The 11,133-nt window shown below is 56.2% G+C and overlaps 1 protein-coding gene across 1 annotated transcript in view; it reads right to left on the bottom strand.

The window, feature by feature from the left end:
• Positions 1-1,236: 1,236 nt before the first annotated feature.
• The window catches only part of PFDN1 (prefoldin subunit 1), a 32,643-nt gene continuing 22,746 nt past the window's right edge, over positions 1,237-11,133 (bottom strand). Inside the window, exon 4 of the mRNA XM_050312095.1 lies at positions 1,237-1,399. Within this exon, the coding sequence (XP_050168052.1) occupies positions 1,316-1,399 (84 nt within the window). The 3' untranslated portion in view covers positions 1,237-1,315. The remainder of the gene's footprint in view (positions 1,400-11,133) is intronic.

Genomic DNA, 11,133 nt, shown 5'->3' with positions numbered 1-11,133 from the left:
ACGGGACCGGGAAACTCCCGCCCAGCTCCAAAATCCCGGGAGGAGCGGGCGGGGGCCGCGCTGCTGCAGTTCCCGCGCGGGCCACACGGTGGCGATGTCCGGCCGCGCCGGAGTGCGGAGAGACCGGGACAGAGGGAACGGCACGGGAGGGAATGGCACGGGAGACAGGGAATGGCACGGGAGAGTGGGAATGGCACGGGAGACAGGGAATGGCACGGGAGAGAGGGAATGGCACGGGAGAGAGGGAATGGCACGGGAGAGGGAATGGCACGGGAGAGTGGAATGGCACGGGAGAGTGGGAATGGCACGGGAGAGAGGGAATGGCACGGGAGACAGGGAATGGCACGGGAGAGTGGGAATGGCACGGGAGAGAAGGAACAGCATGGGAGAGGGAATAGCACGGGAGAGGGAATGGCACGGGAGACAGGGAATGGCACGAGAGAGGGAATGGCACGGGAGACAGGGAATGGCACAGGAGACAGGGAATGGCACGGGAGAGAGGGAATGGCACGGGAGACAGGGAATGGCACGGGAGAGTGGGAATGGCACGGGAGAGTGGGAATGGCACGGGAGACAGGGAATGGCACGGGAGAGAGGGAATGGCACGGGAGACAGGGAATGGCACGGGAGACAGGGAATGGCACGGGAGGGAATGGCACGGGAGACAGGGAATGGCACGGGAGGGAATGGCACAGGAGACAGGGAATGGCACGGGAGAGCAGGAATGACCAGGACAGCTAGAACGGCCCAAGAGAGTGGGAATGGCCTAGGACAGTGGGAACAGTCCAGGACAGCAGAAATGGCTTGGGACAGTGGGAACAGCCTGGGACAGTGGGAATGGCCCAGGACAGCAGAAATGGCTTGGGACAGTGGGAACAGCCTGGGACAGTGGGAATGGCCCAGGACAGCAGAAATGGCTTGGGACAGTGGGAATGGCCCAGGACAGGGGGAACGGCCCAGGACAGTGGGAATTACCACCCAGCATGGGCTGGCTGGGCCCATGCCCATGTCTGTGTTCCACGCCCACACCCATGCCCATGTCATGTTCCACGCCCATGTCTGTGCCCGTGCCAGCCCTCCCCACCTCCCTCTTCCCCCCACCGCTGCTCTCCAGCAGGATCCCTCCCCCAGCCTCCCTGGTGCCCACACCGGGCAGCACTCAGGGTGTCTGCAGGACGGGGGTACAGTTGCTCCAGGGTAGCCCCAAATCCCACCACACCCCACCAGGAGAGCAGCCAGAGAGACACGAGTTTTATTGAGGTGGGGAAGGAGGGGGCAGGCTGTGGGGATCAGCCCAGGGCACCCAGGGGTGCCACTACTGTGCCCTGCGGGCCATCAGCATCTCCCGGATATTGTCTTCTGCTTCCTTCACACTCCGCTCCAGGTACGACTTCTTCTGCTGCAAGGCAGAAAGCAGAGGAGAGTCAGGGTCCCCCAGCACACACCAGGGCACAGGGCTACCCAGGCAGCGTCCCCACGTGGGGACAATGGTTACACGTTCCCAGAGGCACAGGGGCAGTGGTAATGTTTCACACAGACTTTGAATTTTGTTCCCTCTGGAACCTCCTCTGCAAAAAAGTGGGAGATATGAACCACAGCAAGGAAGGAAATCAAATCAGATCCTGTAACTCCTGGAGCCCAGAGAGGCACTGACACGCTGAGGCCTCTTTATGGAGACACAGCAAAAGCCTTCCTTGGGCACAAAAGGCTCTTTTTCCCAGCTGGGCCATTTTCTAAACCCAGACCCTCCTTTCTATCAGAAATTCCCTGGCATAGTCACCAAATACGTGTGTTTCCTTAATCATCTGTAATTAGGCTGGGCTTGGCAGGGAAGCAGCCCCAAGCCGTGCATCCCAAGATAGGAATTCAGCATGCAGCGTTTTTTCCTGCTAGTCTGGGTGCTCCTCTGTGACTGGAAAAATCAGCACTTGGCTCTCCTGACTATTTTCTCTGGGTTTCCAAACAACAGACACAACAGTCTCCTCCAGCAGCGCTGCTGTGAGCAGGGGTGGGCCCGTTCCATGGCCGGATGGGGGGCCTTGGGAATCTCCCCAGAGCTGGACTCGCCCTCAGTGGCACCTGCAGCACTGCTGGCACAGGGCCTGCTGTCCTCACAATGGGCTGAGGGACACTGGCAGTGTTCCCCCTGCCCCATGGGGGCTACAGCCCCACACAAGCCCAGGGAGCTTGTATTGATAAGCACTGGCAGGACTGTTATTAAATTCCAGAGTCCAGGTCTCAGCCCAGACCATCCTGCCATGAGCACCTGCCCAGGAAGTGAGTGCCAGGAGCCCAGGATGGCAGGAATGACCCCCAAAGCCACCCAAACCCAGCACAGGTGAAGGGCAAGAACTGCTGATGCTGCCCTGAGTGAGCCCCCAGGAGCTGGGACCCGCAGTGCTGAGAATCCATTAGCCCCTGGAGCAGCAGTCCTGCTGCCATCACTGTCCCTCCATCCCCTGCTGTGACATGGCTGCACACGCAGCTGGAATGCCCATGCCACGAGGACAACTGTCCCAGCCCTGCTCCTAAAGGCTGAAGGGTTTTTATTTAAACACCAAAGGCTGTTGTTGACATCCAGGGCCAGGGGTACAGGCAAGGAAGGGCTCCTTCTCCCTCCCCCAGGGTCCCTCTCGCTTACAGGAACTGCTTTTGAGGAAACCACAGGGGGAGGAAGAGCAGCCACGGGTTCCCACTGTCAGTGAGTCAGTGACACACAAGTGGTTCTGTCACCGCCACACTGTCCCCACACTGCCCGGACAGGCGTTGAGGGATTTCACACATAGGGAACTGAGCCTGGAGGCTGCAAGAGGTCACAGGTCCTGGAAAACCCTTGTGGGTCCGAGCTCTGCTGGCCAGAGCAGAGTGGCAGCAGTGGAGATGACTTCTGGTTGATCATTTATCACTAAAACCATTTTTTAACGCCATTAAATCAGTCTATGAAATGGTTCTGCCTTTCTGCCCTCTCCCCTGCCATGTCCCCCATGGACCCACAGTGCCTGTTCCTGCACAGGGACATGCACAGCCCATGGCAAAGGCACAGGGTTTAATGCCATTTCTGTGCAACCTGAGGCAGGTGAGGATTCAGGGAAATTTTTCTTTCCCTCAGGTCACTCTCCTTGGTCTCACAATGTCTGGGATGAGACGATCTGGGCTGGCCCCCACACTTTTACTCCTTCCTCCCAGCAGCAGCCTCCAGGGAATCCCATCCCTGGAGGCTCCAGGAGCACGGCTTGAGCATCAGGTGAGCCCTGCACCCGCAGCTGGGGGCTGCAAACTCCCCAGCGAGCCCTGCAGGGGAGCAGTGCCTGAGCACGGTGGCTGGCTCCCACCCCGACCCCCGGAGCACGGGCGGCGAGGAGCAGACGGGCGCCACATTTTCCGAGACACGTGGCACAAACGAGGTGTTCCTTCCCCAGGAACTGCAGCCCGGCTTCTGCTTCGGTAATCACCGGAGGAGCAGCAGGAGCCTGCAGCGTGCAAACCCCTCCTCGCCGCGATTACGGGGGTCTAGACAGGAAACTCCGTCTCTCCAGCCGAGCGAGGGCTGACACACGCTCTGCCTACTCACAGAGCCCAGAGACGGCAGCGCAGCGCTGCAGTCACGCAGGAGGCTGTTCCGGTCCAGCCAGACCTGCCAGGCTGGTGGTATCTGTTCCCTGAACACCACCCCGCATCCCAAACCCCACCTCCAGCTTCCCCAGCTCACAGCTTTCATTTGCACTCGGCCTGGACTTGCAGCCCCGGTTAACCCTTTGTCCTCTGAGTCCCTGATTTGGGCTTCGCCTCAGCACCCTCTGAGCTGATGCATTTCCCTGGGAAGGTGTGTTCACCCCTCCAGGTGATCCTCCTCTGCTGCCACAGCAACCACAGCCCGCGGGAATTCCCAGTGCAAAGCCAGAACTGCCCTGCTGGTTTGGGTCCCTCGTGAACCCAGAGATGGTGGCTGCTGTCTGCAGCCTCTGATTTCACTTCTAGAGCTGTAGCTCCAGTGCTCACCAGTCAGGAGCCCCAGGGGACACGGCAGCAGCCCCAGGGGACACAGCAGCAGCCCCAGGGGACACGGCAGCACTGGCTGCCCACCGGCTTTGGTGGCTGCAAGACCTGTGAGCTGCTGACCCAGGGCTCCTGCCCACTCACCACACCAGTGCCCCAAGCTGCCCCCAGCCTCTGTGGGCCTCTGGCCACCTAAAGTGGGCACCCAAACCAGCCCCAGATGCCACTGCCTGAGCCACAGAAATCCAGGGAAGGACAGAGAAAGGAGACTGGCTTGGGGAAGGTGGCAAAGGGAAGCTGCCACGTGACACTGAGCTCCCAGAAAAGCCGCAGCTCCGGGCTGGGTCAGGCTCTGCAGGAGGCCGGGCAGTGCCCTGGGGTCTGTCCCCCTGCAGCCACCCCGGGAGTGTGGCAAGGCAGGGATGAGGAAACACGGAGGGCACGGCAGGAAGCAGCTGATGTGTCAGCCGAGGGCTCCAGCTGCAGTGAGGGGCCGGTTCCTCCTCCTGGGGACGACTCCCACAGCCACTTGCTAGAGATTTGTTTTACCACAGTGCTGAACACACTTGTGGGGTGTTACTGAAGCCCATTTCAGAGGAACAGCTTCTGACCAACCCTTGCCAGGCTCTGCTGCTCCCAGGAAAAGGCCAGTGTGTTCCCATGACCCAGGCACAGCTCACTCAAACAGGGAGGGATGACCCAGGGCTGCAGGTCCTGTCAGAGCCGGAGAAGCTTCTCCCCCACAGAATGAGAAAAGGGAGCTGGAAGCTGCATGGAAGAGGGCACATGGGAATGGAGAATTAATTGCAGCTACCCATTTCCAGGTGGACAGCACACTTTGAACACACCCCAAAACCAAGCCAGCTGACCCGCCCCAGCACAGGATAAGCTCTTGCATCCTCACCTGTTCCCACCACAGGCCACCCACCAGCTCTCATCTGCACCCTTATCTGTGGTGACAGCCCCCTGATCCCCTCCTGCCCCTCAGAGGAAGGGCTCTGCCATCTGCACTGGGACACGAGACCAACACACAGCACTGCCCCAACCCAGTGAGGTCTGGGCCTCCTGCAGAACAACTGACAGGGTGCAAAACCACGGAAGATGCCCCCAAAAAGCCAGTGCAGTCAAATGTCTCCCAGCCTGCAGTTTCCCAATTTCTTTAAGCTGATCCTACTGCCAGCAACAGTCCCTTCCCCAGCCAGGAAGGGCTGCAGCACTTGGGAACGAGACAAACCACAGCCCTGATGATCTGTCTCAAAACTAGCCCCAAAGGAAGTGTTCTCACCTAAATCTGCTTTCTGGAAGCAGGCTTGCCATGCTAATGACTGCCTGGCACTGGGATGGAGGGATGGAAGAGATGACCAAGAACTCTTCCTTGGGCAGCAGAGCCAACCCCACAGGCTGGGCCTCCCATCACCTCCTGGAGGCCTGGGAGCTGGGATCTGCACCTCTTCTCCCTGACTGCAGATGTGCCACCAACCTGGCCCAAACTCTCCCCGTCAAGCTCTTGGGAGCTTTCCCCACTTCCAAGGCTTCCTGTAGCCTCCCTAAACCAGGTGTGTGGGGCAAAGGGTGAACCTGTGTGTGGTCAGAACAGCTGCATGGAATAAAAGCACCACCTCCCCTGTCATCAGAGACGCAGCCAAAAATAGGACTGGCCGCTCACGCAGCCCCATCCAACAGGCAACACACGTGCATCTCCCAGGAACCCTTCCCAGGAGGAAGGGCAGCTGTGCAGCCCACAGCTCCACCCACAGAATCACAGAATCAACTAGGCTGGAAAAGACCTCCAAGATCATCGAGTCCAACCTTTGACCAAACACCACCTTGTCACCCAGACCATGGCACTGAGTGACATGTCCAATCTTCTCTTAAATACTTTCAGGGACGGTGAATCCACCACCTCCCTGGGCAGCCCATCCAATGTCCGAACACTCTCTCTGTAAAGAATTTCTTCCTAATGTCCAACCTAAACCTCCCCTGGTGCAGTTCAAGACCATGTCCTCTTGTCCTACTGCTGGTTGCCTGGGAGAAGAGACCAACCCCCACCTGGCTACAACCTCCTCTCAGGGAGTTGTAGAGAGCGATGAGGTCTCCCCTGAGCCTCCTCTTCTCCAGACTAAGCAACCCCAGCTCCCTCAGCTGCTCCTCATAGGACCTGGCAGTTCCAGCCCTGCCTGAAAGGAGGGAGGAGAGAAGAGGGGAGGGCAGGGAGCTGATATCCAAGGGCCCTGTTGGGATGCAACGCCCACTGCCGTGTCCTGGGAAGCTCTGGGGGACTGTAAGCCACAGCTCTGGGGGGCTGCCACCAGCCCCAGCTGGTGTAGGAAGCACCCACTCCTGGAAGCACCCGCTCAGCCAGGCCATGCAGGCAGCACCACGAGCCAGCCCTCGCCGCGCACGCTTCTGAGCAAGGCGTGCCAGCACAGCCAACCTGCACAGCCTGGCACGGCTGGGTACAGCCAAACAGTGCCAGGAGACTCGCCCCTGCCATCACCCCGTGCCTCGGCTCTCCCTTGCCCTTCGCTCCCCATCACGAGCGGCGCTCGCTCCCCGACCAGCTCCGCGCTGTTTGCTTTTGGCAGCGGCTGCGGAAAGACTCCATCGAATGCAAACACAATTACAGCTCACGCCCGGAGAAGAAAAGCAGTTGTGGTTAACAGAAGTGGCCCGTGGCCTCTTGACACGGCGGGGAAGCCACCTCCTGCTCCAGCCTCCCACCTCTGCTCCCGTTGCATCACACTGCTGGAGAAGCTGGTGCTTCACCAGATGACGCACCCGGACCTCGCATTCCTGGCAGATTAAAGAGCCAGCATCCACAGATTCCACAGCAACAAAAAACTATTAATCAGCTCCTCTTGGATGGGCTTTTGATGATCAAAGCACTGTCTTCCCTCCAGCGCTGTGATTCAGACACCTCTGCCTTCAGGGAGAGCTGGTCAGGCACCGCCAGCCCCGCGTGTGGCAGGGCCTTGCCTCGAGCCGGTGGTTCAGCACAGCACGGCCCAGCATTCCCAAACAGCTCTGTGCTCCCTGTGGGAACAGGCACAGCAGCCCTGCACAGCATGGCCCAGCATTCCCAAACAGCCCCGTGCTCCCTGTGGGAACAGGCACAGCAGCCCTGCCCATCCATGCTGCGGTTCACCTCCTGCCCACAGGTGAGTTTCCTGTGTCAAGTCATGGTTTATCACTCAAGGTCGACTTTTGCTCTTCAAATACCATTTCTCTCACATCACCTCAGCAAGAGGCTCAACCCTTGACCTGCAAACACAGATCTGCTTAAGCCCAAACAAAACTGTTCCCATGGAAATGTCAGGATCTAGTGTTGGAACATGCCTAGTCATTTCAGCCTGTTCTTTCTTCTTTCCCTCCTTAATTGTGGTGGGGTTTTTTTTGGTTTTTGTTTTTAAACTGTTTTTCTATGGACTTGTTTTACACCCAGCTTGTCAGAACAAAGCGAGGTGGCAGGTCCCTTTCCCAGGGAACACCTCCCTGTGGATCACAGCCTGCTTGGCTACCAGCCACCGGATTCTGGCATCCCACTCTCAGGCTCAGAAGGCTTCCATCGAGGAACATTGCAGTCCCCAGGCATGAGGCAGTGCCTCAAACAGGAGCCCTGACACAGCTCATCTTGTGACACCATCCCAAAAAACCTGCTGCGAGCCAAGAGCTTCTGTATCCCCCAAAGTTAACTCAAACCATTTTTGGAATTCCCCAATGGCTCTGCGGGAGAGCAATCAACAGATCCTGAGCTAGAGCTGGGAGCACGTGGCTGGCTGCAGAAGGATCTTTCCTGGGAGGAAGGCAAGTCGTGCTGCCCACGTGCTGCCCACGTGCAGGGGGCCAGGCAGGAGGGGCAGCCTGAGCTGCCCTCGCTCTTGGGGTCACCACTGCGGCTCAGGGGGCTGGAAATGCCCAAACTCCCTGCAGAGAACAGCTCTCCAAGTCGTGCACCCTGAGCAAGGCAAACATCTCGGTCATCCTGAGAGGACGTGCCGAGGACGTGTGCTCTGTGTAACGGGATTTCACTCGGAACCCATAAAAGGGAAGGAGGTGAACCTGCTGAACAGCACCCAGCTGCTCCTGCTCCGGGAGAAGCCAAAATAGTGGGCACTGGCAACGGGGCGGGGTGGGTCTGCAGGCAGCCCTACGCCCTGATGGGTCCACCCAGCACTGGTCCTCACCCAGTCCAACGCTGTGGCACATGTACACACTGGGAATTAGCACTCTACAGCAACCACCAAATATTTAGATCCACTCCAAGACTTTCCAAGCAGAGTTATTGCTCTCAGGAAGTTGCCCAGAGTTTGCTCAAGAGTGAATGATGTGCAATAGGAAGGGAGCCCAGCTGGTTTCTGACGACAGCTGCTGACAGAAGCATCATGATGTCATTTACCTAAGAGGAGAAGTAATGATTCAGACCCTTGGGTTTCCCCTTCCACAGGGTAACGGGGACCCTCGGTCACTTCAGAACCATCTGCATTTGAGTGTAAGAGAGGACATCAAACATATAAGTGCATTTGCCAACTCAAGAGGATCTTCAGAAGCACCTGCCTACAGAACTGCTGGTGCAAATCCACCTTGATTGTGTCCCAATGCTACCACAGCACAACCAGCAGGGTTCCCCCACTGTTATCAAAGTGCCTCGAAACACTGAGGAACACACTCTGAGAAAGCTAATGTGGGAAAGCCCCCACTGCCTTCCACACTTGGTACCTTCAAGAGAGGAAGGGGCAAGGTAAGGGGCAGAAAGGCTGGCAGGTAGGAGGACTTTCTGCCCCAACCCCAGCCCTGTGGCAGCTGCAGGGACTCACTGTCCCAAGCCACAGGACAGCGCTTCCAGCAGGGGAGAAGACAGTTGCTCTTTGTGACTGGGAAATGAGGATTACTCCAGTGAACTCCTGCACCCTACCCTGATGTGAACTACCACAAAAGCAAACCAGTGGGAACCTTTCAGTAGGTGGCAGCAGAAATGTATTATCAGCCCAGAGGAGGATTCCTTTCGGGACACCCCTTCTTGGCACAATTCCCCTTTTAGAACAGCTTCCAGGGGTATGTTGCTCCAGGTCGGATATTGCAGCCTAACCAGGCTTACGACAGCACAGTCAGGTCAAACCCAGAGAACCTGGGGAGGAGAAACTCACCCTGGTGCTGAAACCCCCCCGCTGCGTTTCGGCGGAAGCGTCGCTCACCAAACCGCCTCTTGCAAAATGTGGTAAGTTCCCTAACCCAGTGCCTCAGTTTCTGTGGTCCTGCAGAGCCAGTGTGGCTCACCAGGGCACCTCCTGGCAGTAGGACTTCTGCAAAACCACACCAACACCTGTCAACCCTTGCAGTCCCTCCCGGCCAGACAAGGCCACTTCAGAAGAAAAATTGCTTCCATACATTTCAAAGACAAATCAGCAACAAAAAGATGGTGTGGGCTCCCAGCCAGGCAGAGTCCCCCCTCGAATTCAGACCTCCCTGACCTCAAAGCAGCCACGTGGTCACTACCAACAGGTTACCAGCAGAGCAGGGGGTGAGCTGGGCACGGGGCCAGCAGGAAGCAGGAGGGTTGCCCCGCATACCTGGCAGCAAGGTGTGGCTTTGTAAAGCTGACTCAGGGCTGGGTCAGGGCTCCCTGACAGGCAGGAGCACGCTCTCCAAATAATCGTTTCCTGTTCTCCCCAGGCGAGATGGAGGAGGAGGAGGAGATGGAAGCGGGACGGAGGTTTATCGGGCACAAATAATCCCCCTCCCCAGAGCTGCCTGGCACAAAGGCCAGCCAGGAGCCACTGCAGGGGCCGGTGACTAAGGCAAGGACAGCAGTGCTGGGTTTGTGACTAACCATTACTCATGCAAGGAGGAATTTGGAGAGGGACCCGCATCCAGCTCGGCTCGTTGCTTTGGATACTTTTGCAGCCATAAGCACAAAGGAGAGCTTTGACAATGAATCAGACCCTGCTCTACAATGACAAAGACAGACTTATCGACCAACTTGGTGTTAATATTTCAGTGTAATCGTAAAAGCAGTTTAATGCTAATCAGAGGAAACAAGACACGGTTTTCAGACCCAGATGACTAAATGTAGGCTCCTGGATGGGCAAAACCATTTAAAGACAGCAGCAGAAGTGTTTTTTTTAATTAATCATAATGTATTTCACTTTCCTCTGAATTACAAAGGAATGTGAGTGTACTGGCAACAGTTGCTTGAAAAGCAAGTTGTTTGGGGTTTTTATAAATGAAGAGCAACTCCTCCCCAAAAAAAACCCTAAAACAAGCTCTGCGATACCTTTATTTTGAAAGCATGTCTAGAACTAGCCCCTAAAAGAAAGGAAGCAAACAACCCCCATTTAATTACTCTCCTGCTTTTAAAATCTACAATTATCCACCTAAAAATAAAAGTAGGAACAGCAAAAGCAAAGAGTCATCAAATTCCAGTTCTCCCTTCATGAAGCCTTTGCCCTCTCAGCTGGTTTGTGTGCTTACTTTGCAGTCTGCAGTGTAGAGAAGACTAACAAAGAATTACTAATTAAGCAACCGCCTGCAAAAATCTGCGAGTTTGAAAACTTGTTGCGGTGAACGATTGGTGCAGAGAGGAGATCCAGCCTCGCCAATGCATACCCACACATGTGATGATATAGATACACGTCATTCCACTCACATCAGCATCACCCCACAACCATTCTTCACAAAAATGTGGTGAGATATCAAAGTTTTCATAAGCCATCCCAGGTCTAAGGCCATGGATGACCCTTCCTGAGAGCTGGGAATCCCTTCTGAAATGTGAGGGTTTCTTTTCCCTGCACCTCTTGAGATTCCAACCTCGTGTTTTGTAACCAGTGATTTGTGCACTATTTAACACATGACGAGCTTCTTACACAATTTTCAAAGCAGAACATACTGTTATTTGATCTTTATCAAACAAATCTAACAGAGGAGTAAGAGCCGGTATTTAAACAAATCCACCTCCTTCCCTGCAAGGACTGAGGAGCACTTGTTGCCTTTAAGAGCTGCAAGGTGCTCGCTGCACACAACTGACTTCCACCTGTCTGGGATGAGAGGTGACTCAATCAGACAACAGAGAAACAGCCCCAAACACCCATGAAGTTCAGAATACAACCCCTTTGCCACCCTCACTTTTGACAAATAACAGTC

This window comes from Myiozetetes cayanensis, unplaced genomic scaffold, assembly GCF_022539395.1.
Source record: "Myiozetetes cayanensis isolate MyiCay16 unplaced genomic scaffold, myiCay2020 scf17, whole genome shotgun sequence".
In the NCBI taxonomy this organism is placed as follows: domain Eukaryota; kingdom Metazoa; phylum Chordata; class Aves; order Passeriformes; family Tyrannidae; genus Myiozetetes; species Myiozetetes cayanensis.
The sequence above is the reverse complement of the archived record's forward strand: the minus strand, read 5'-3'. Positions and strand labels throughout refer to the sequence as shown.